The following is a 25,095-nucleotide window of genomic DNA, read 5'->3' on the forward strand; positions in this document are numbered from 1 at the left end:
ATACGTGCGTCTGATTTGAGGTGCTATGCGTCATGATATCGTGTCGCTTCTCTTGTCTATGGTACAATAGCTAATTGAATAGAATGGAATAGCTAATAATAAAAGCGAATAGAAATAAATTGGTGTAGCCTATAGACAAAAAAAAAAGCTGAATTAGATAATTTATTACATGCTAATGTTTTTAATTCCATGACCTTTATAGGTAACCTACGTTTCCACTTACATTTTACATGATCAAACGGGTAACATCGGTCATCGGGTGCTGTCCAGGGTGCTGTAACGGTCCTGTTTAAAGTGCATGGGGCATCTAATAGAGATAATAAGAATGATGATGATGATGATGATGATAATAATAATCCTTACTTCGTTTAACTTTCCCCATAATTTTCGACAAATTGAAGGATTTCAAGACATTTATTTGACAATTTATTAATTGCAACACATTTCATGCATACTGTTTCATAAAAAAACAAGTGTAATGGAAGATATATCATATAGAAAAACGACCTGGCCTCAGAGATCAATAATCGAAGGAAAATCAAACACATCAAATGTAAAATGATCGTCAATTATCATCAAAATTATCATACATTTTTTTTATTAACAATTTATTAAAACTCACATTGCATAGGCTAGTGGTATTGTGTTTTCCGTTCACAGTGATGCAAGTATTCATTTGTTTAAAAAAGAAAGAAGAAAGAAAGCCAATTTAAACGCTACAGAGAGACAATAAACCAAAAAATCTTCATAGGCTCAGAGCGCTCGTTCGTATTCGTATCGGTCACAGCTGGTTTTGGAAAATTACGCCACTTAACCTGTCAATGAATGCGGCACAGTTGGATATCTGGAATATATGCAGGTGAATTGTTTCTCCTAGTAAAATGTAACACAATTCAATTAATTGATATACGGTAGTCTAATTCTAACACTCATCGAATATTTCGTTTCAATAGACTTATTCTATAGCATATACTTCTAGTCGAGAATTGTTCTATGGAGTTTATATTTACAATGAGTGTAGTAGGCTAGCATTCGTGTAAATCCCGCGAGTATAGCACATATTATTCTACTATGACTACACAACTTATATTTAAACACATTCTACTTAAAATGCCTCTTTACTGTAATTATCTGATTTGCAGTATAGCCTATGTATTTTTACATAATTTGTTTAAATGACAACTAATATAGAAGCAGCAGAGTACAGTAAAATCTTTAATATCTCAGTGAATAAATGTTACAGAGGACAAGCATGCATAAGTACAAAGAGAGATTCCATCATTGTGTGTGTCAGCGAAGCTATCCATAGGCTTTGTCCTTACTCCAACTTCTTCAGGGCATTGCACAGGATCCCGATCTCCCCTGAAGTAAATAAAACATGATAGCGGTACATTAACGTATCTTGTCTGAAGGGGATCTCCACAGACATATTTGTCTATTCAATTCCTTTGGATGTAATTGGATGAAATACAGCTTTGGCTATTTCCAGTCACTTAGGCTAATGGTTGGACCTAAAGATGATTCTCATTCAAATCCATTTCTATGTATTGGTGACATTATTCGATATTATTAGTGTCTGGATCTAGTATAGTTTTGCTGTGGTATAGCTTAAGTGAGTTACTACTACTTCAAATTGGATTAAACGAATTGTACACAAAACATAGAAATAGGTTGGTGAGGCTATAGCACTAAAAATAAGGTTGGTGTAGCTTATGGCACAACAAAATAAGGTTCACGGATATTGGTTCAAAACGACAAATGTGTTACCCACCACTGATGCTATCAGCCAAGTTCCTCAGCTGCTGAGTGTTATCCAGGACCTCAATGCTCTGGGTGTAAGCATTGTAGCGTACTGAGAAAGGTCTGGGGATGGTGTCTGCAAATCTCCTGTTGTAAACAAATATAAAAATCACCATTAAACATTTGCAATAAATGAGAGAAAGCCGGGATATCATATTACACACGAATGTGAATGGAGAGCATTCGTATGTATCATAAAAGGGTGTTGGTGTTTCTACCTCACTCTCTCCTTGGCGTCCTCAAAGCTCTCAGCGATAAAGTAAACCGGTTGGAACTCTGTGATTGGATACTTCTGGAGGCTGGTCTTCTCGGGGTCGAAGGGCTGCAGCTTGGGCTGGTCTGTCAAACAGTACTGGAACAAAGCAACCATGTATACTAGTTCATTTATGCATTCATGCATTTCAATCATTACAATGCGTGACATCAGAATTATAAGGTTCTATCTCCATTTTTGTCAAAATTGAGTTTTTTTACATCCATTAGGTGTTTATTAATGCCTGTGTGGTGTTATTTTTAAAATGTTGACATTTTTGAGTTAGTAATTCATAAAATACAAAGGTTCCATCTCACAGAACATAATGGAATGTAAAAACTTTGACGCTCAATATCTCTGAACTTCCCTAAACGGAGACAGAACCTTATCATTCTAAGCTCACGGATGGGTGATGTTCTGAGGGAGTACTTTCAATTCGTCAATTCGTCCAAATTCTGGCTGCCATTAAGTCTCGGCCATACACAGGAAATGCATAATGTGGATAATCCTCTCACAGCATGAGACACACTGATATGACTCAGTAAACTGTATATCCTGTACATCCTTGAGCTGACAGCCTCTGACGTAACCGGTGACCGTGGTAACATCACATTCAACCTCCCCCACTTCCCCAGTGATCCACTAACCCACTCCCCACATCAACCCACTCACCCCCACTGACGCATTTAACACTAATCCCCGGGTGGACCACTAACCCACTGCCAGATAGCCCACCAGGCCAGACCAGAGGCTTTTACAACCACAGATGGTCTGTAGGGGGGGGGGGGGGGGGGCTTAAGACCTAGAGGACATCACAAAGCAGTAGAGGCTGTCTAATTAATTTTTAGATCACTAAATCTAAGTCTAGGTGTCTTTGTAGGACAATCTACTCTGGATACTGCAATTACACCTCGATTTCTGACGGAGAAGCGGCGAACAAGCAACGCCAGCGTCCTCTCTCGACCGGCATTTTTGGAAAAGCTAACATTTGTAGCAAGGTTTTATGAAAGTCCTTGGTTATAATTTTTAGATTACTAATCTAATCTAAATCTAAGTGTCTTTGTAGGACAATCTCTGTATACTGCACAAGAAGAGAGCGCCTCAGCCAACGTTGGACCCGGAAACACGTCACGACTTAACAACCGAATAGAATGGTTCCAACTGGAACACCCACACCACATGACAGCCCGCTCACCTGCAGCTCTCCAAACGAGGAGAGCAGGCCTGCTCCGTAGGCCTTGATCTCAGAGCCCTGCTTGCAGAGTCCAAACTCCACGGTGAACCAGTAGACCTGCAGACACACACAAGCCCAGGGGCTACCATGAATGTCTGTTTCTGGATATGGACACTCATAGTGCAACAGTCAACTTGTAATGATCCTTTATGTGAAAGATGTGAAAGATGAAAAGGCCTCAAACCGTACTGTAGCAAGCTTCTCAATGAACTCGTCAGGGGCCCCCAGGGAAGCCAGACCAATTTCCTGTTCAGAATAGCATTCAATCAATCAAACTTTATTTATTAAGTCATACATTGAATGCAACTCCACGTGCTGAACATAAAAACAGTAGTAAATAAACAAATAAAAAAGGAACATGAAAATATAGAATAGAATCAAATAAACATGAACAATATTGTCTCAGGCCACGAAGATGTAAGCCAGTGATACAGTGCACCTGCTTCAGGATATTGCTCAGTGTAAAAAAACAAAACATTCTCCTGGAGTAAAAACTTTTTATTACATTTTTCTATACAGCGTACCTACTTCAGAATATCGCTCAGTGTAACCAGCAAAAACATTCTTCTTAACATTTTCAAGACAGTATCAGAAAACAACCTGCTGTATTGTATCTACTGTTAGTCCAAGCATGCGTGTTTGCAGTTCATCTTCTGCATCGTCCTTTCCCTCTCCATCAATAGATCATAATGTTTCACTGTAGTAATAATTACTCTAGCAGTTATTGATTTAAATGGTAAATGGTAAACGGACTGCACTTATATAGCGCCTTTATCCAAAGCGCTTTACAACGGCCTCTCATTCACCCGTTCACACACACATTCATGCACCAATGGCGGCAAGCTACTATGCAAGGCGCTGGCTCGCTCACTCACTGGGAGCAATTTGGGGTTCAGTGTCTTGCCCAAGGACACTTCGACATGTGGCCAGCCGGGGCTCGAACCGCCGATCTGCCAAGCTAGCGATCATTAGACGGCGGCTCTACCTCCTGCTCCACAGCCGCCCCCGATTTCTACCGATGTACGTGTACACGCATGTGACTGAACGGGTGGGGAGGAGCTTACCTGTGAGAACTGGGCGAAGCCTGGGTCAGCAAACAGAGGGACGTGTCCCAGCAGCTCATGGCAGACGTCCCTACATGTACGGAGAGAGACGGGACCCTAGTCAACGCCTACAGCAGATTATTGCTCTTTTTCAAATTCAATACACTGTTGTGTTCCGTGTTATTCTATATAATATCATATTTGTTTTGTGTTAGATTGTGGTGGTTTCTGGTTTCTGCTCTGCTCTGAGAAGAAATACAGTTCCCAAAAAATGACACACGAATCTACCGCAGCGTTGGAATAATGATCATAATAGGTGATATAACCGTGCACATTATCGTTATTCAATCACAGCTTTGCATCACCTCTCAGCCAATCACGCAGCTTGTTTTCACGAGCCCGTTGTATAAACTATTAAAATCCCCCACAAGCCTGTTTCTGCTGTAGTTTCTGCTCTAGTCTTAAACCACATCCTATTCCCCAGATAGAGTACTACAGGTTACGGGGTATACCCAAACTCGAGTTGAGGGGGGATGAGGGGGGATGGCATCCCCCCCTGAAATAAAAACGGTCAAAATCATCCCCCTTCTAAAACTGCCATCCCCCCCTTTCCATCGCTCATTTTTATCAATCAATTTGATCAATGAACGTGGTATTACTGCTATTTCAACATTTAGTTTTGCGCATATTGAGTAAAATACTGTGGGCGAGGGGGGGGGGGCACGCACACATGCAATGCCATTTTTACCAAGTCACTGACACTGAAGTCACTGACGCTAAAATTGTCCCCATATGATAAAATCCACCATCCCCCCTGATTGTCTTTTACAACTTGAGTACTGGGTAGAAGTGTGTCATAAGAGAGTTGCTTCATGGTGTGATTCATGGTGGTTGATACTCACGGCTCTGGTGTGTACATGGGTTTGGACCCGTGGCGGATGTACTGTGTAGAATGGAAGACCCGGAAGGCCAGACCGGCCAGGAAGTCCCGAGAGGAGAGCAGGCCGGCGACGGGGCGCAGCCGGAAGCCCGTGCACGCTGAAACACACAGAGGGGGATGTCAGAATTATAAGGTTCTGTCTCCATTTTTGGTCAAAATTTAGTTTTTTACATAATCTGATCCATTAGGTGTTTATTAATGCCTGTGTGGTGTTATTTTTAAAATGTTGAAATTCTTGAGTTAGTAATTCATAAAATACAAAGGTTCCATCTCACAAAACATAATGGAATGTAAAAACTTTGACGCTCAATATCTCTGAACTGCCCTAAACGGAGATAGAACCTTATCATTCTAAACGGAGATAGAACCTTCTCATTCTAAACGGAGATAGAACCTTCTCATTCTAAACGGAGATAGAACCTTATCATTCTAAACGGAGATAGAACCTTATCATTCTAAGCTCACGAGAGGGGGACAGTGCCTCATGTGAGTGTATGAGTGTACTGTATACGGGATACCGCTGCACAAACAGGAAATGGGGCACTCAGACATGCTCTGCTCCCTCCCCCCAGTCACTAATACACAGAGGTTGATCCTCAGCTCCAAAATGGAATGGATCGCATAAGGATTCCATATCCAGAGCTATTAGACCGATTATGGAAAAAAGCGGAAATGGCATTATGGATAAAAATTGGGGTGGTAAGCTCATGCTGGGGTGGTAGTGATGAAATGGCGATTGAGCTTTACATTGACATGTTACATTTTGGGCATTTAGCAGACGCCTTATTCCAAAGCGACTTACAATCAATACATTTGACTAAGGAAGTGAATCATCAATCCACCAGTTCTAGCAGGAAGAGTAATCTAGCTCAGGCCAGGGGCCACTGGCAGTCGTTGTGAAATATTATTATTATTAAAAGAAAATTAGACACTGGAGAGACAGTACAAGGGGGGGCAGTAGAAGTCTTAGGAGGCACAGTATAGGGGAAAAGCAGGTGTCTCAGGAGATGCAGTGCAGGGGGGTGGTAAGTTAATGTCTCAGTTAAGGTGTAGCCCGAAGAGATGGGTCTTCTGTCTGTCCCCTTACACTGCAGGAAGCGTGAGATGTCTTCCAGCTGGGGGATGTTGTCCTGCCTGTAGCCGCAGTACTTCTCCAGCAGGGGGAAGACGCGGTTGTGCTCGCGGCAGGCGTGCGTCGGGTACAGAGTCTTCAGCTCGGTGAACACCGTGCCCCAGGTCGCCTTCTCCTCCACCGTGTAGTCCACCTTGGGGATGACCTGGCCGCTGGGAGGAGAGAGACATGGGGTTAAAGACACATGCGCACACACACACACACACACACACACACACACACACACGTGGACATACACACACATGCGCACACGTGGACACACACATAACAACGTTATCTGAATCTGAATCTGAATCTGAATCTGAACACATGCACACGCACACGTGGACACACACGCGCACACGTGGACACACACGCGCACACGTGGACACCCACATGCACACGCACACGTGGACACACGCGCACACGTGGGACACACACATGCACACGCACGCACACGCATACGCTCACACACACACACACACACACACACACACACACACACACACACACACACACACACAGTGGCTGGCTATGGGGAAGAGAGAGGGGTCCCACTGCTATGTAAATGTGAGCCCTCTCTGTGGCCGTGTTTCATTGGGGCTGGTGCTCTTTGTAGTTGCCGGGCGAATAATACATCTCAATTATTCCAACAAAGCCAGAGGCTTCAAATCCACTACTGCACCCTCTGTAATTTGTCCTCCTTTTGTTTGTGGTCATTTCCAATAAAAGGCAAAGCAGGGAGAATGAAACGGGGCACGTCTATAGGCCGTTGTTAGAGAGAGAGAGGTTGTAGAAATGTGGAGAGGCTCAGGGATAGTTACTGTCTGTAGTTGTAGGCGATGTCAGCAAACTGCTTCCTCCTGGCTCGGTACACGGGGTCGGTGAAGCCCTGAAGACAAAAAGCAAAAGCAATATTTCGTTTTTTTGTTTGGTTTTTTAAGTTATGGTGGTGCACATATCCCACACATATTTTTCATTTCATCTTTTTATTAGACAGATACAGTGAAGACAGACAGGAAAGTGTAAGGAGAAGAAGGGAGAGAGAGAGAGGGCATGTCAGCAGGGCATGAGCCGGATTCTAACCCATGCCGACATGGGCATAATATATGTGCACTGTAGACCGCGGTGTTAGACCACTGGACCACCCCAGGAGGCCACAGCCAAAGCAGTGTTAGATCTCCCCCTCAGCGGCTGAGCGTCACCAATCAAAGCGTGGAGGTCTGGGACTAGAGGCCCCGCGCCCTCTGACAGCGTTATGCACTCCCACTCTGATGCATATTCAGACGCAGCCTTTTGTACAGTGCGTCTGCTGCTGATGATGAATACATTTCACTTTAAATGGCGGTGGCAAAAGAGAGCAATTATCTCTAATTATAGGGGCCCCAATTAAAGCAATGACATCAATTTGTGGGCCTGGACAATTTCCATTCTGAGTGGGGTTTGTCATCTTTTGTATGGGTCATAAAAAAAACATGTGTTCAAAACACACACACACACGCGCGCGCACACGCACACACACACACGCAAACACACACACACAAACGCATGCACAAACGCACAAACGCATGCACACACACACACACACACACAGGCAGGATGTTGTAAACAGACAGAGATAAATTGTGAGCTTAGAATGAAGGTTCTATCTCCGTTTAGGGCAGTTCAGAGATATTGAGCGTCAAAGTTTTTACATTCCATTATGTTTTGTGAGATGGAACCTTTGTGTTTTATGAATTACTAACTCAAAAATGTCAACATTTTAAAAATAACACCACACAGGCATTAATAAACACCTAATGGATCAGATTATGTAAAAAACTCAATTTTGACCAAAAATGGAGATAGAACCTTATAATTCTAACGTCACGAAATTTCTTGGTCCTTACTGGGTGATCACAGTCCAGCTCCGACCCGTAGCTCAGAATCTGGTTGGCAAAGCGGTCCAGGTCCTGGATGTCGTTGGGGAACCACGGGACTGCAGAGAGAACAAACCATCATCCAGTTCACATGACTATGACAACTAGAGCAGTACGACTGAATATGATCAATGTGATATCATAACTCATCATGTTCAGAAAGGTCATAGTAATGGTAGAGCTAATGCACTTGTCTTGATCAAGTGTTTGCAATAGAGCTATTTGACAAATCAAGAATTTGAGCTGTAATATATTCCTATGGACCCGGTTTACAGTAATAATGATTTTTGGATCAAATTCATGAGATAAAGAGCACAATGATTTGATAGCAACACGAATGGGGTGAGGTCCGTCAGAGAGACTGGGGTAGTTAGTGGTGGCCTAGTGGATAGTGAGTTGGACTCAGAAGGTCATGAGTTCATATCCCACCAGGGAGACTCCAGGGAGACTGTCTAACCCTGAGTTACTCCAGGGAGACTGTCTAACCCTAAGTTACTCCAGGGAGACTGTCTAACCCTGAGTTACTCCAGGGAGACTGTCTAACCCTAAGTTACTCCAGGGAGACTGTCTAACCCTAAGTTACTCCAGGGAGACTGTCTAACCCTGAGTTACTCCAGGGAGACTGTCTAACCCTGAGTTACTCCAGGGAGACTGTCTAACCCTGAGTTACTCCAGGGAGACTGTCTAACCCTGAGTTACTCCAGGGAGACTGTCTAACCCTCAGTTACTCCAGGGAGACTGTCTAACCCTAAGTTACTCCAGGGAGACTGTCTAACCCTGAGTTACTCCAGGGAGACTGTCTAACCCTAAGTTACTCCAGGGAGACTGTCTAACCCTAAGTTACTCCAGGGAGACTGTCTAACCCTAAGTTACTCCAGGGAGACTGTCTAACCCTGAGTTACTCCAGGGAGACTGTCTAACCCTAAGTTACTCCAGGGAGACTGTCTAACCCTAAGTTACTCCAGGGAGACTGTCTAACCCTCAGTTACTCCAGGGAGACTGTCTAACCCTAAGTTACTCCATGGAGACTGTCAAACCCTCAGTTACTCCAGGGAGACTGTCTAACCCTGAGTTACTCCAGGGCAGTGGCGGACTCAGGATGTTTGAAGGGCAGGGGCGAAAAGAAAAAAAGGGCACCTACTGCACAACATGGGACCCCATCAGTGCACATGGTCAAGTTTAGACCATTGGAAGGGCAGCCAATAGGGCACATCCCCTAATTTCGCCACTCAAAAGGGCACTTTAGTGCGAAGTTTTTTCAACTGTGGGGGCACATGGTCAAGTTTAGACCATTGGAAGGGCAGCCAATAGTACACGTCCTCTCATTTTCGCCACTCAAAAGGGCACTTAAGAGAGACGTTTTTCAACCGTGGGGGCACCAGGAGGGGCGGTCGCCCTGTCATCTCTAATTGCTAAGTTGCTTTTGGATAGAAGCTAGTCTGCTCAAATGTAAATGTCAAAATGAACGGAGAGGAAAGCCAGAAAGCCTTCTCTTGTTCATCCTCTCACACGGTCTCGCCCTCAGCCTGTCTTGTGTTCAGCGTACGACTGTACAACGTAGATTGATGGGAACAAAGTCGAACACAAATGGATATGGATGTGGAGGGAGTGGCGGAGGGTTTGCCTATAGGATGTTTTGTGTCGGGGTGGACCCAGGGACACGTTGACGCTGACCAGACCAGCGGCCGAGGTCGTCCGTCCAATCATGTGGATTTATAACAGTCAGGGACTCTGTGGGCCGACCATTCATCTACATTTGGGCAGTGTGGCGAACAGCCTGAGGCTGGGGGGGCGAACAATAGACCCCTACCAGTCTCCTCTAAAAACAGGCCGTCTGCAACCAGGCCCATAAATATCTCCAGACCCACTTGACCCTGTCCAGCTAGGCTGGGGTCAGGGTGGGCTCCGTGGTGGTCCTGTCTGTCAGCCTGTCCTTGGGTGAGCCTTGACCTTGTTTGGGTCTCCCTGCTCTGAGCCTGGTGACAGAGATGGTCTGTTCTGTGGGCGGTGGGCGGTGGGCGGTGGGGAGGGGGACAAGGCGGGGGGGGGGGGGGCATGGCGACACTGATCCTCTGTTCCCCGCAGGCCTGTTGGTCCTTAGTAACTAAACTAATGTCATTGTGGAAACAACTAATAAAGAGGGGAGGGGTGATAGACAGGCCATCAGTCACGGTGGCGACGACCATCACCATGTCTGTCTGGGCGACGTTACCCATCAGCACGTCTGGCTGGTGGTCTTCTAAACCACCCAGAGTTCAGTGCATGTGACCCTGGCTTTGTCTGTCACTGGTCTTGATCTAGTGTTTGTAATAGAGGTATTTGACAAATCAGAATTTGATCTGTAAAAAATAGTTCTATGGACCCAATTCAGACCAGTAGAGGGCAAAGAAGTGAAGCCAGTTTATATATAATAATGATTTGGGCAATAATTGTGATTAGCACAATTATTCTCTTGTTGTGTTCATCCTCAGCCTGCCTTGTGTTCAGCGTACGACTGGACAACATAGATTGATGGGGACAAGTCGAACACAAATGGATATGGATGTGGAGGGCGTGGGGGAGAGTTAGGATGTAGGATGTTTTGTGTCGGGGTGGACACAGGGACACGTTGACCAAAATATCATCGAGAATCTTGAATTTGGAAAATAATACCCGTCAAACAGCAACGACAAAAATACTCTTGATGATTTTTAAATCATGTAAAATCGTGAGCTTAGAATTATAAGGTTCTATCTCCGTTTAGGGGAGTTCAGAGATATTGAGCGTCAAAGTTTTTACATTCCATTATGTTCTGTGAGATGGAACCTTTGTAGTTGATGAATTACTAACTAAAAAATGTAAACATTTAAAAAATAACACCACACAAGGCATTAATAAACACCTAGGCTGGGTTGCACCAACCTGGTTTAAACTAATCCTGGTTTAGAGTTAATCCAGGTTTAGTAAATCCAGGCTTAAACTAGGTTTAAAGTTAATCAGAGACGCGTTGCACATCCTCATTTTAATCCTGGATTAGTTAAACCAGGATTAAACCAGGATTAATTTATTTTCAGTGTCCGCCATCTTGGATTCAGACGAAATGTAAAAAAAAAAAGTATGTTGGCTAGATAAATATGGCCCTAGATAAATTATAGATAGCATCTCACACTTAAATAGCATTAAGGTTGATGCGGGCTCACTAGTCAGCTATAGCTTTTATCTTGGCATGACCATTTTATATTAAAACAGCTGCTAGCATGCTAATTTCTCTACGCGAATGTTACGAGGTGACTAGCCAAACAAAGCCACATCACATCATCACATCAGCCAAAGTGGTGATAAATTCCATAACTGGATACTCATTTGTTTCCAGTCATAGCTGGGGGCCGTTCCACTAAAGTGGATTAGTATATCGGCGATTAAAATAAATCAGGCGATCAGGCAACTCGGGATTGGAATTCAAGCCTCAGGTGATTCCTCGAACGAGGATCAGGCTTGTGTCATGAGTGTTCACAGAACACCGGCTTAGAAATCCTCGATATGGGCGCAAAAACAACTATAAAAGCAAGCTAAAAGACATGAGGTCAGTGTCTCATCTGGTTCATCAGTGGTTCATCTGCGTCATATGCGTATAATGCGGTCAACAAAAATACATCGCTCCCCTCTCTCTCCACTACCGCAATGCAAGGTGCGCAGGTGCTTAAATTACCTTGCAATATCACCCCCCATAACCATATGACTTCTCAATACGGTATCAGATTATTGGCAATAAACAAACAAGTAAACTCACAATAAACCCAGCCTGTTATACTAAATACCCCCTAAATCATATTCATGCCTCCGACAACACCTCAGGCCTTTGGGTGGTTCATCCACATGGATGGAGGCAGACTGAAAGTCTGTAATCCTACTTTGATTGTTTGTGAGAGGAGACCCAGGGGTGCACGTGGTAGGGTGGGGAGGAACCAGGGGGTGTTATGGAGGAAGGGAGGCCGATGATGAGGCACTAAGACCGGACACTATAGAGTAGGCCATAGGCCCTGGAGGTCAGAGCTCCAGAGGAGGGGATACTAGTAGACAGCTAGGCCCAGTGAGGTCACTCCTACTCGGACTGGTAGTGTATCACATAGGCCCTGGAGGTCAGAGCTCCAGAGGAGGGGATACTAGTAGACAGCTAGGCCCAGTGAGGTCACTCCTACTCGGACTGGTAGTGTATCACATAGGCCCTGGAGCTGGACTTAGTCTGTGCAGAGTAGAGTGAGCTCCAGGGGAGAATGGTAGACAGCTAGGCACAGTGAGGGCACACCTACTCGGACTGGTAGAGTAGCAGTTAGGCCCTTTAGTGGAGCTGGACTTAGTCTGTGGAGAGTAGAGTGAGCTCCAGGGGAGAGGAGGGGTGAATGGTAGCCAGCTAGGCCTAGTGAGGGCTCTCCTACTCGGCCTGGTAGTGCAGGACTTGAGGCCCTGGAGCTCATGTGACCTCCAGCATAGGGCCACAGGCCTAGTCAGCACCCATGGAAGGTGTGTTGTCTCTGGGCTGTGTGTCTAGCTGAACACCTCTGGTAGTCCTTGGTACAGTGGCGCCGGCAGGATTAGATTTCATAGTACGCACAGAAACGTAGCAAAACTTTGCAGACTAGCCTACAATATAGGTTGGATGGTTGTATCACCTATAACGCGCTCTACACAGAGCGCAGCAACACAAACATTAACTATAATACATATGGGACATGTAAGACAAAATCTTCCAAAAATGTATTTTTTAACCCTTGTGTGGTGTTCGGGTCAACTGGACCCGTTTTACATTTTTACTTAAAGAGAAATGGTACAAGAATACATTTGATCAATATGAAACTCCATGGCCTTGGCTTATTTTCTATGAAAAAATGTAAAAGTGAAAAAAAAATGCACAGAGACACACAGAAACATACACACACTCACACTGACACTCACTCACTCACTCACACACCTCTGCTCTGGCTTTCCCACGCCAAGAAGCCGTCTGCTCTCACACTTTTTACCCTATGAAGTGCAACATTGTAAAATGTTTTACATTTTCTTGCACTGAGGTACACGCACTGTCACATTCTGTGCTTCATGTGTTGTGTAGATAGGCATACCCATGAACACACAATTGTAGCCAGTGATATCTCAGAATTATTTGGGATCTGGCTTTCCCACGCCAAGAAGCCGTCTGCTCTCACACTTTTTACCCTATGAAGTGCAACATTGTAAACATTTTTACATTTTCTTGCACTGAGGTACACGCACTGTCACATTCTGTGCTTCATGTGTTGTGTAGATAGGCATACCCATGAACACAATTGTAGCCAGTGATATCTCAGAATTATTTGGGATTTTTCAGACAATACTGTATTTCGACAGTGACAGTGAAAACAGTGTACATTCCGTTCGTGTTTTGTGATTCAGCATTTGCAGACATTTTTGAGAGATGTATTTCATAGCTATTGGCAAAAACAATCTTAGTTTGGTTCTTTCATTTCTATTCTTGTTCATCACCTGTATTTTCTTTACAGCTTTGATTATAATTAGATAAATGTGAAATTCAATTGAGAATATACATTCTAAATAATAAAGAGCAATGAAAACATTGTTTCATTAAAATTTTTCCTACATAAGTTTGATTTATGACACTTTATTATAGTGGATTTTGCATTTTCAAAGTTAGGGGCATCATGTGCGTAAAAACGCTTCTACTCATCATGCTGTCATTCGGTCCCACCTATTCCCAGGGGTCTGACACTTTGTGGGTTGTTACTAAGCATCCTCTGCCCCAGCCTCTCCAAAGGGCAGCCCCCTAGATCCACAGAACAAAAGATATGTACTTTTGAATGTGTACACAGTACCTATTGTGCATTATTGGGTACAGTACCTGTTTGTGCCCACAGGAGGCACCCTTTAATATTATGGGCTATTTTGGGGCTTTCTTGCGCCCTGAGTATACCCCCTTGTACGGGTCACCCTTGGGACTAGGAGCACCGTGTCAGGACAAGTGCTTTTAAAACCCCAATGATGTCCCGGGTCAACTGGACCCGAACATTACGAAAGGGTCCAAAAAGTGAACATCACACAAGGGTTAATGGTGATTAAGTCGAGCAACCCTGGCAGAACCCCGTTTTCGCACGTTCTATTATTACCAGTGGGTGGACACCCTACATTATGGTGACGGTGCACCCGAAAATCCATTGCTTGTAAATGTCTTTAGTGAGCCACACATCCTGAAATGTACATTTGCCAGGCATAGCGACAGCTGCTTGCTGCTGCTTAACCTGCACCGGAATTTTCTTGAGGCAAGTGCGTGGTGCGACTCAGATAGCGGTAGAAACATGCAGACAGCGTAACGTAGCATATTTACTAACATTACGTTAACAAGTTTAGATTGTATTCCCCTCTCTCTCCCTCTCTAAAACAAAAAACATATATTTATTTTTTCTCAAATTCACAAACTTTCAAGGACCCGTGGGAACCCTGCATTTTGATCATGATGATATTTTGATGATATCATATTATTTTCGAGGGCTTTAATGCTTTAATGATCAGAATGAGAGATGAATAGATATGGGGCTTTTTAATATTATTATTTGTATTATTATCATTGTTTAAGAAAAAGAAAGAAAATGGTTAAAAAACAACAACAAATGGAGCTCCTGAGATCAGAATGTTCAGAAAACATGCAGGATGATCATAACAGTGGAGAGGACATTTGACGTCACAATCAAATGTCCGCTATAAAACCCCCGCGCCAGTTTATCAGGCCAGTTTAACTTCGGTATCAGAAGGAGCAAGACGTGTGACACAAGGTAAGCTTGCGGGACGCACCAAAAGTCGTGAAAATGCTGTGCAGTGACATCTGTTCACCCTACTAGACACACTAACTTAGGCAGCTAGTTGAATGAAAATGATTTGAGCGCCAGAAATCAAGATCAAATGAGTCAGTGACAAGTCAAATCAAATCAAATGTATTTACAGTAGTGACAGTGACGTAAACACCAATCATTGGCCTTTATGTAATGTTTCAAACGAACGGGTTGAGTGATTGGCTGAACGCAACGTGAAAGAGTTGCGTTAAGCGTGTTTATTACAGAAGAAAAAAAAGACCTTTAAAAAAATGTGTACGCACAGTGCGTACAGGATTCCGGCTGCCGGCGCCACTGCCTTGGTACATCTCATGTTGGTACATCTCTTCCACAATGGAAGCTATTCAGCTTCACTCTCATCTCCCTTTTTTTAGGCCTCCATAACAGGTAAGTTACTGCCCAGCAGAGTGACTCTCTGCTGGGCTGTGTGAGTAGCTGAACAAGCCTGGTTCTATTGTTCCACATGTAGTGAGGCCTATGACTCTGTGTCCATGCCCATGATAGTGTCTCTCTGCTGGGCTGTGTGAGTAGCTGAAGCAGCCTGGTTCTATTGTTCCACATGTAGTGAGGCCTATGACTAAGTGTCCATGCCCATGATAGTGTCTCTCTGCTGGGCTGTGTGAGTAGCTGAACAAGCCTGGTTCTATTGTTCCACATGTAGTGAGGCCTATGACTAAGTGTCCATGCCCATGATAGTGTCTCTCTGCCGGGCTGTGTGTATAAATCAACACCCCTGGTAGTCTGTGTAGCTCAAAGGCCTTAAGGTCAAACTATGTGACCTCCAGCACAGGGGCATGGGGCATGTCAGCAGCCAGGGAATAAGTGTTGTCACTACCATTTTCACCCACAAGGGTGTAGCGTCTATCCATTTATGGAGGCCTCCATGGAAGGAGAGCAGTTCCAAGTCACTTTTTACCCCCATATAGAGTGCCATATGCCCCCAATAAAGTTATAATTCATTGAAACACACTTCTCCCTTCATCCAGGACACCTTGTGCATAGTCTACCCACAAATAGAGTGCTTTATCCCACATATTTAATAAAGTTCCATCAACAAGAGTGCTCCAGGCTGGGTCTTATGGATGCTTAGGGTCATGGTCCTCTTGCTCACGGCCATACTAGCCTGAATACGCCCGATCTCGTCCGACCTCGGAAGCTAAGCAGGGTTGGGCCGTGTCTATGTTTTTTTTTTCTTTCCCTTTCCTCTTCCAAGAGGTGTAGCTAATATTAATTAGTAAATATCAGGTTCAATGCAGTGTTACTTTTGAGGGAAACAAAATACTGAGTATGTGTAAAAAGGACAGGACATTGCATCTGAAATAGATATCAGACCCTATAATATGAACAGCTAAATCAATCACATTATTTGGTTGGTGTATTCATTATTCATATTGGTTTGAAGATGGTTCTGAATACTGTACAATCCATGTACCGGTAGGTAGTAGACATGCTGGAGGGCGTTTGAGAGTTCCTCTCACTTCCATGCTTGATAGCTGGTGCAACCTTCCCATTGAGGTATATGACAGTAAACAGTATTTTGTAAAGCTATACCATTGGGAAAACTCACAATTGAATTATTCACTTTATATCACCATAAAATGATATCACAATAAAATTATTATTACAATTAAAATGTAATAAAATTCAATTGGGTTTAATCTGTCTTGAATTTTCCTGCGAGAAACTCTTTCCTTTATTCTCATCCAGCGAAGATATGCAGCCATGTTGTCATTAAAACTGAAATAAACCTAACATAAACCTCCTCCAGGGGTGGTTTAAATATAATTGCTAATCCAGGTTTAAACTAGGTTTAAAATTACTGGTGCAACAGACTTGATTTAATCCAGGTTTAAACCAGGTTTAAACCTGGATTAGCAGAGGCTTAGATTTAAACCAGGATTAAATTAAACCAGGTTTAAACTAGGTTTAAGCTAGGATTATGCAACAGGATTAGTAGATAAGCCCTGATTTAAACCAGGATTAGTTTTAAACCAGGTTGGTGCAACCCAGCCCTAATGGATCAGATTATGTAAAAAACTCAATTTCGACCAAAAATTGAGATAGAACCTTATAATTCTAACGTCACGAAATGTCCTAGTTCGTTTGATTTGATCGATCAACATCTTGCTATGCGCATATTGTGGTCACACACACGCCCTCGTACACACTCACACACCTGTGTCCTTCGTCTTGTTGCGGGTCAGCTCGGTCACATGACCACTGATCTCTGTGCGTAGGCCGGCGATGACCTCATCCAGGGCCTGTGAGCAGGAGGAGTCCACGCTGATGAAGAACTCAAACTCCTGGCTGTTCATCCGCGAGGGGCGCGACTCGATGTACGTCAGGTTGATCTCCTTTTCCTGGCGTTCACAGAGACAGGGAGGGGCTATTAAACATACTGTCCATTCCATGCTATGATAATAATAATAATAATAATAATAACTTTATTTGTATAGCACATTTCCTGCAAACGTTGCAGCTCAAAGTGCTTTAATCATTATATAATCTTAATTTAATTATTTAGTCATTTAAAGGCAATATTAAAAAGATGGGTTTTTAGTCTTGACTTGAACATATGTGCTGAGGTTGCATCCCTGATGTAAACTGGCAGTGCATTCCACAATCTGGGTGCATAAAATGAGAATGCAGCCTCACCAAATCTCTTCTTTTGTACATGTGGTACACAGAGAAAACCAGCGTCAGAAGACCTGAGAGCTCTATTGGGCTGATATGCTAGCAAAAGGTCTTTCAAATATTCTGGTGCTATGCCAGTGAGAGCTTTATAAACAAGCTATGGATTAGTACACTATTGTGTTCCTTCCGTTAAAAAACAACAACAACAACAACAACAATAAAATAGAAAATCTAAGTTGATTTCAACCACCTTTCTTAACTGTACCCTGAAAATCCCCTCTAGAAATAGTTATGTGTTTGTTTTACCGCTAGAGGGCGCTAAGTGCATGTTTAAACAAGGTCAGCTGACAGACTTTCTGGAGTCTACCATGCCCTGGGGTCATAACAGCTCAGCTAATTGAGGGTCGGCTGTTAAAGAACGAACCAGAGCCCGCCCGTTCTAGCGCTGAACAGGCTCACAACAGTTATGCATCGCTCTCCAAAATAGTTGAGAAGCTTCCAAAAAAATCTCTAATTCAGAAACCAAACAAAACCAGGTCATGTTTTCCAGAGACCTTCGGGTTAGAAATTGTGTGAGTGCACATACAATGTATCAATTTCAATATTTCCATTTTGCGAGAGACTTGAGTGGGTTGTTCCAGGAGACAAACAACATTCTTAAAGGGGTAATTATAATAAAAAATGTGTTTTTGTTTATTTATGTAACAGTGGGGAAGGGGAGGGAGCCGAGTAGCAGCTCACTGCCATAGGTCCAGTAGAGAGGCGGACCTGGGAACCTCTTCTCTCTCTCTCCATCTGGATCCCATTCCCGCTCCCATGGCTCTATGAGGGGCATATGGATCCGCTAGCAATTACAAAACAATGCACCCCCCCCCCCCATTGGCTGGCTGGCTGGCTGGCATCTCTATGCATGAGCTTCTATCATTTCTCCAGAATCAGTGAGAGTTTGCTTCCAATGTTTGTTCCTGTCTCTGAGTCACAGAGTTCTTGAGTTTAGAGGAACAGATTCTTTGTGGCTAACATCAACAATGTCAGTATAACAGCCCTAATTATATCAATCTGAATGAATGCAGTGAGCATGAGTCAGCGTATCTGGGTCAAACATGAACCCCTTAACCAATAGGGAGGCAGAACCGTTTGGGCGTCGTTCTCCTCAGAGATGTGGCTGAGCCCTGGCGAGTGTCGGAGCAGCAGGAGCGACACCTCAGGTCAGAGAGGTTGACGTGGCCATGACAAGCTTACAGATGGACAAGCTCGAACCCCTCACATGACTTCCACACTAGACCAGGTCACATGGGCTTGGCTCTCAGGTGGACTAACAGTGAGCAGAGGTCAGTTTGATGTAGAGATCTGTGCTTAGATTCCTCTCCACTGTTTAAGATAACCATCCGATTTTTTTTTTTTTTGTCGCTATTCAAGTTACAGTGCAGTGCTGGTCATTTTCAACCCCTAAAAATCCTAATAAAAGAGTGCAGAGTTGCACGTGAGCAAAGCTATGACGCTTCACTACACTTCACATACATTTAGCATGTGTACATGCTAATAGTAGCATGTGTACATGAATATAGTACATTAACAAGCCCGTAGGGGAACATTGCATTCCAAAAATGTCCAGGCGGTCCTATATGTTCTGATGATTACAAGGGAAATGCAGATGTTGCTGTTCCAGAGGAGGGGGGTCTTGGTGAGAAGGGGTGTGTTGTTGATGGTTTGGAGGAATTTGGCCTGTTCTAATGGAATAGAATGGGAGGTGGAGGGAAGCAGGGAGATGGTTGGACAAAAAAAAGGGTTTGGTGGGGAGGTTTTTTGCCGTAGGAGGGGAGGCGATGGGGAGAGGAGGAGGAGTAGGGGGTGGATCTGGGGAATGGGAGCCCATAGGTCCAGAGGAGCTTCTCATGTTGACTACTGCACCTGGGGTCCATCACTTGGCAGATACTTGCTATTGATCGGTGACACACAGAACAAAACCGTTTTTTGACTTGGGACACCAAACCTTTGAACTTTAAATCAGTGGCTTAATTGTCGAAGGTCGCAGTGCTGCCGACCAGCGCTGCCGCAGAGCACGTACTCCGTTGAATCAACAGCAAAAATCACAACCGTGACCTTGATACAGGCTGACCTTCCGGGGGTGGCACAACACTACTTGAGGAAAGATCAATGCAGTGACTGAATACCTGATTCAAGACTTGATTCAAGGGTGATTTTCCAACCCAACTATTTGTGACACAGCCCAATGAAAAGGGCTACCTGTAGGCGAAATCATTTTTCTGTTTTTTACATGTGCTTAAACTACAGATTGTAAGCTTTCAAATGATGCATCATACATTGAAATCGGAAACAAATTGAAGACGACATGAGTATTTGAAAGTTGCTACACCGGAAATCACTAAGCACAGAAAATCCCCATCAAAGATAATGAATCCCCATCAAACAACAAGAAACGAAGTCATTGTGTTATAGATTACACTTATTTAATGAACGTAAAACTGTTCGGAAAAATAACGAGTGGGTACTTCACATCTTCGAGTTGAATGTTAGCTAAAAAAACGAAAATCTGAAAGAAAAAAAAAAAAACTTTAAAGACGAATTTGACGTCTTTCTCATTTCCGAGAGGTGTCCAGAAACACCAGGAGCAGTCACATTTGATTATTTCACACAGAAAAACAGAATAGTCAACCTGGCTAGTGGAATCAAAAGAGCTACCAGAAAGTGCTGTGCACACAGCTGATATTTACAGAGAAAGATGTCGTCACACTAGAGCAACTCTGTGTTTGTTTTTAGAGTCTGAAAATAAAGTGGTCAATGTAAACCCAACAGATCCATGCCTCCTCAGCGCCGTACGCAACGTCAAATTAACACCAAGAGATTTATTCTTAATGAAGTCATGCCTCTAATTTTCATCTTCCTCTTATTCCACTTTGGAGTTCCACACACATATTGTGTATAATCCACACGGTTCATTCCCTACAGAGCCCATGGGTCTCCACAGAATGTACATCACAGAGAGTCCAACGTTGTGTTAACTTGATGTGTTGACTATACAGCAGAAGGACATAGGGCTAATAATAATAATAATAATAATAATAATAATAATAATAATACATTTTATTTATGGGCGTCTTTCAAGGCTTTCAAGGACACCTTACAATGCATGTTACGTTATTGTCATCTGTTTAATATCAGCCTTTCTTAAGACCAGTCTCCTTTCTAGTTGTATTCCATGTATAGAGGGTATAGCAATGGTGGACCACTGCAATTACAGTACATTCCACCCTTCCACACCACCCTGGCTAAAATCATAGATTTTGTGAGGTGTGATTCACACCTCTCTGCCAGTGAACAGTGGCCGTGTGTGTGTGTGTGCGTGCCTGTGTGCTCTCACGTGTGTGTGTGTGTGTTCATGCGTGGATTTGTGTGCATGCGCGTGCATCTGTGTGTGTGTGTGTGTGCGTGTGTATGTGTGTGTGTGTGTGTGTGTGTGTGTGTGTGTGTGTGTGTGTGTTGCGGTAGCCCAGAGGAGGTAATGATGGAGTCTTATTGACAGGCGGGGGTCAAGGGCCAGGGGCTTTATGCCTGTGTCCCTGGTCTAACAACATGAGTTATATATGCTGTGTGTGTGTGTGTGTGTGTGTGTGTGTGTGTGTGTGTGTGTGTGTGTGTGAGAGAGATGGAACACTGACAGAGATAGAGAAGGAAACAGTCGAATCAGCAACTTAGCTGGAAAAAAAGAAAGAAGTGTGACTGAGCAAGACTTTGATTTCAGCAGGCCCTAGAGTGTAAATGTGGTCCTTCTGCGGGGGACTTTATATTCCTCTACCCAGGACCCCCTTCCCCAGAGGCTGCTCCCTGGGACGCAGAACGGTCGGTGGCTGCTATAAACATTTGCAGCTGACTGAAACGAGACCGTCACACGAAACACGGTTACGCTACCGTGTCAATTATTCGATGGTGCAGAGGAAAAAAGAGGAAAGGTTCTGGCTAAAACTCAGAACCCAGAAGGACTGGCTGCCTCTTCTTTTAAACGGTCTGTCTTACTGACGAATCGCAGGTAGTAAACATCTTGTCTGATCCTCCTCTGTGTGACGGTCAGGGTCATGACTTCTGACCTCTGACGACTAGTTGATGATGAATTGACTTCTGGTCTGCAGAAGGTGGGAGATGTCAGAAGCTTTCCTGGCTTTTTTGGGGGTCCTTCACCCCAAAAAATAAAAATCCTAGATGTACTGTGAGTCTCCTATCTGAAATCCTCGATGTACTGTGATTCACCTATCTGAAATCCTAGATGTACTGTGATTCACCTATCTGAAATCCTAGATGTACTGTGATTCTCCTATCTGAAATCCTAGATGTACTGTGATTCACACTTCCGTGTCAGTGACAGTCGAATCAGATGCACGACTAAAACACACCACTGCCGTGAACTAGGCTACTGAGATGTTCCTGATGTGTTCCAGTATGAACGTCTGTCTTTAATGTGTGCGGGTTATGAATGTTTAGATGTCCTCCATCATGTTTATTTTGTTTGTTTATTTTGTTGTCCTTACCCATCTGTGTTACCATAATTCCATCATGTTTTTCTCTCTGTTTTTAGAGTCCGCGCCCAGGGCGCCCTAAACCGGTGTGTTGTTTGGTGCGTGTTTAAATAAATTGACTATGACTATGACTCTAGATGTTTTGGAGTTGAAAGAGTGAGTGAGATTTTTTACTGTTTGTAGTGTGTATATGTATGTGTATTGTGTATTGCTATGTTGTTATGCATGTGTGTGTGTATGTGTGTGTGTGTGTGTGTGTGTGTGTGTGTGTCTGCAATAATTGGCAGCCGGCACATATGGAGGAGAAGGTGTTACCTGTACCCTTAGGCTCAGACTGAAACACATTGGGCAACCGAGTGTCCTATGCTGATGCAGCTACTAATGTTTGTGTTCAAGAATGTTATTGTAAAATGTGAACGCAAACAAAGATACTAAAATGTGTGTGTGTGTGTATTGTGTACTGTATACTACCTGTGCATGTTATGAATGCAGAGGGGGATTTACCTCAAACAGCCTCAGGGCCTTAGCGAGCGCCCCCACCTCCTCTTTCAGGGAGAAGTAGCAGGAGAGCACCCCCGACTTATTGGTTTCCTCCTCCAGGAGGTACATGGAACCTTTCCTCTGCTGGGAGGAGAGAAGAGAGAGATGAGAGGAGGAACAGACAGCAAAGTGACTGGGCAGCCAAACAACACAACACACATTCCACAGAATAGAACAGAACTGAACAATGTCTAAGCACAATGCTGCAGAGATACTCTGGCCGAGGGGTGACTGGTGACTTAGTGGGGAGAGCTGCTCATATCCTGTAAGCTTCAGTGTAGTGGCTTGTTTATGAAACACTCTGATATGGTTATGCTATCCTAAAGTGAACCGTCTGTAGTGGGGTGAACCTTTGCCTCTATCTAACTCTCTCTCTCTCTCTCTCTCTCTCTCTCTCTCTCTCTCTCTCTCTCTCTCTCTCTCTCTCTCTCTCTCTCTCTCTCTCTCTCTCTCTCTCTCTCTCTGACCTCTCTCTCTCTCTCTCTCTCTCTCTCTCTCTCTCTCTCTCTCTCTCCGACCTCTCTCTCTCTCTCTCTCTCTCTCTCTCCGACCTCTCGAACTGCAAACACATGTTGCTCACTCTTCTCCCTCACGATTGACTTATGCATAATGTGACTCACATACATGATATGAACCGTTACATGCACATATCAACCCTTTAACAGGTCAGCATCATTTTGTATTAGTGTGTGTGTGTGTGTGTGTGTGTGTGTGTATGTGTGTATGAACGTTGTGGTTGTATAACCCATGACTATTCCATTCCAGGGACTTATCTCTTCAAAGCCCTCCGACCTTTGACCTTCCCACTATGACCTCTGTAGTAATGATCTATGATCCCCTCTTTCCAAATGGACTTATTTCTCTACTGGGCACACAGGGCACAGAGCACTCTCCTTCAATTATGCCCTCTAAAAAAAGCTAAAATATTCAAAACCAGATACATTAATTCATTCATTCATTCATTCATTATTAAACTATCCCTTTGTCACTCTTTTCCTGTCAAATATGTTAGCAAACACAAACAATATACAATATAATAGCATTCACAAGCAACAGTTGTTGAAATTCAGGATTCAATTGATATTCTTCATTTAATGATGTTGCGGTCTATAATGCGAGTTCATTGTCACTGCTGTTCAACTTTATTGATGAGATGTTTACAATGATCTGTGTTGTTGTGCCATTCCACAGTCCACCTCCAGACTATTCCAGCATCTATGGTCAGGACAATGAACCACATACCTACCATTCCTGCTCGTCTCACAAACTATAGACCTTATACAGTGGCAACATTTAGAATAGAGGTTCTAGCTCCAGTGTAGTGCACCCCTTACCGTGCACTTTCCTCTCTCGTAGTTTTTTTATTTAAAAAAATAAATTAAATTAAAATTACTAAATTATATTTAGTATTTTTTTTGCGATAGCAACAATTATGATGATGCTAATCATAATGTAATAACAATAGATGTTAGTGGGTAAAAACAATAGCCTAAAAGCAGCCTATCAATAATAATAATAATAATAATAATAACACGTGTTATTGATTCTATGATAATGATATGATAGGCTATGATCATCTGAAAAGGCTATTCATACGTTTAATATTGAATATGTATTGTAATAAGACTAGATGTTATAATAGAACTAGAGTTATGATCATAATAATAACACGTGTTAACTGATAACGCAATTTCGTTGTTTGGTACCTGTACTGTAGCAATGACAATAAAGTCCATTCATTCATTCAAGTCTTACTTTTTTGTCATGGTTCTCTGTATCGTGGTCCCCGTTGATTTTGTTGTACGCTGCGTCCATCCTCTGCTCTTCTCTGCGCCCAGGTAGAACTAGTGATGTTGGAGATGTGCGCTTGGGTCGTTTGAGCAGCCCCCTGGTTCAACTCCAGCACTTTAAAGTTGGGTCACGTGACAACACACCCCCCTTATCCCGGTCACGGGACGGGTTTGGGATGTTGTGAAACTCCTAAAAGATGGGGAACACCGCATCCGGGTATTTTGCCCTTTTTACCCGCCCCCTTTTTAGGTAAAAAAAAGTAAAATAAATAAAAAGTCCTTTTAAAAAAAAGTAAAATAAATAAAAAGTCCCTTTAAAAAAAAGTTAAATAAATAAAAAGTCCCTTTACCTTGGAAGTAAGTAATTGTATTCTATTTTATTGTAGACTGGGAGAAAGTTGTTCCTATGTCGGGGGGGGGGGGCACTCCTTTTTAAGTTTGA

At 43.4% G+C, this 25,095-nt stretch overlaps 2 protein-coding genes across 3 annotated transcripts in view; one reads left to right on the forward strand and one right to left on the reverse strand.

The window, feature by feature from the left end:
* igf1 (insulin-like growth factor 1) overlaps window positions 1-25,095 on the forward strand; it is a 184,020-nt gene that overhangs the window by 66,946 nt on the left and 91,979 nt on the right. The gene's annotated exons all lie outside the window — the stretch shown is intronic.
* pah (phenylalanine hydroxylase) lies at window positions 400-24,751 on the reverse strand. Of its 2 annotated transcripts, none has more exons than XM_080537383.1 (13): window positions 24,619-24,751; window positions 22,828-22,947; window positions 17,334-17,517; window positions 8,271-8,359; window positions 7,206-7,273; window positions 6,358-6,554; window positions 5,233-5,368; window positions 4,352-4,421; window positions 3,477-3,533; window positions 3,249-3,344; window positions 2,019-2,152; window positions 1,772-1,887; window positions 400-1,362 (listed from the first exon to the last, which is right to left on the reverse strand). In XM_080537383.1, exons 1-13 carry the CDS (start codon window positions 24,676-24,678, stop codon window positions 1,319-1,321), a joined length of 1,371 nt encoding a protein of 456 aa, XP_080393509.1. In that variant the 5' UTR covers window positions 24,679-24,751; the 3' UTR covers window positions 400-1,318. The 2 variants fall into 2 exon arrangements, with proteins under 2 accessions (XP_080393509.1, XP_080393510.1); XM_080537384.1 differs by having other exon boundaries at window positions 22,828-22,944; window positions 24,619-24,729.

The sequence above is a fragment of the Nansenia antarctica genome (genome assembly GCF_963989245.1).
Source record: "Nansenia antarctica genome assembly, chromosome: 8".
Classification (NCBI taxonomy): domain Eukaryota; kingdom Metazoa; phylum Chordata; class Actinopteri; order Argentiniformes; family Microstomatidae; genus Nansenia; species Nansenia antarctica.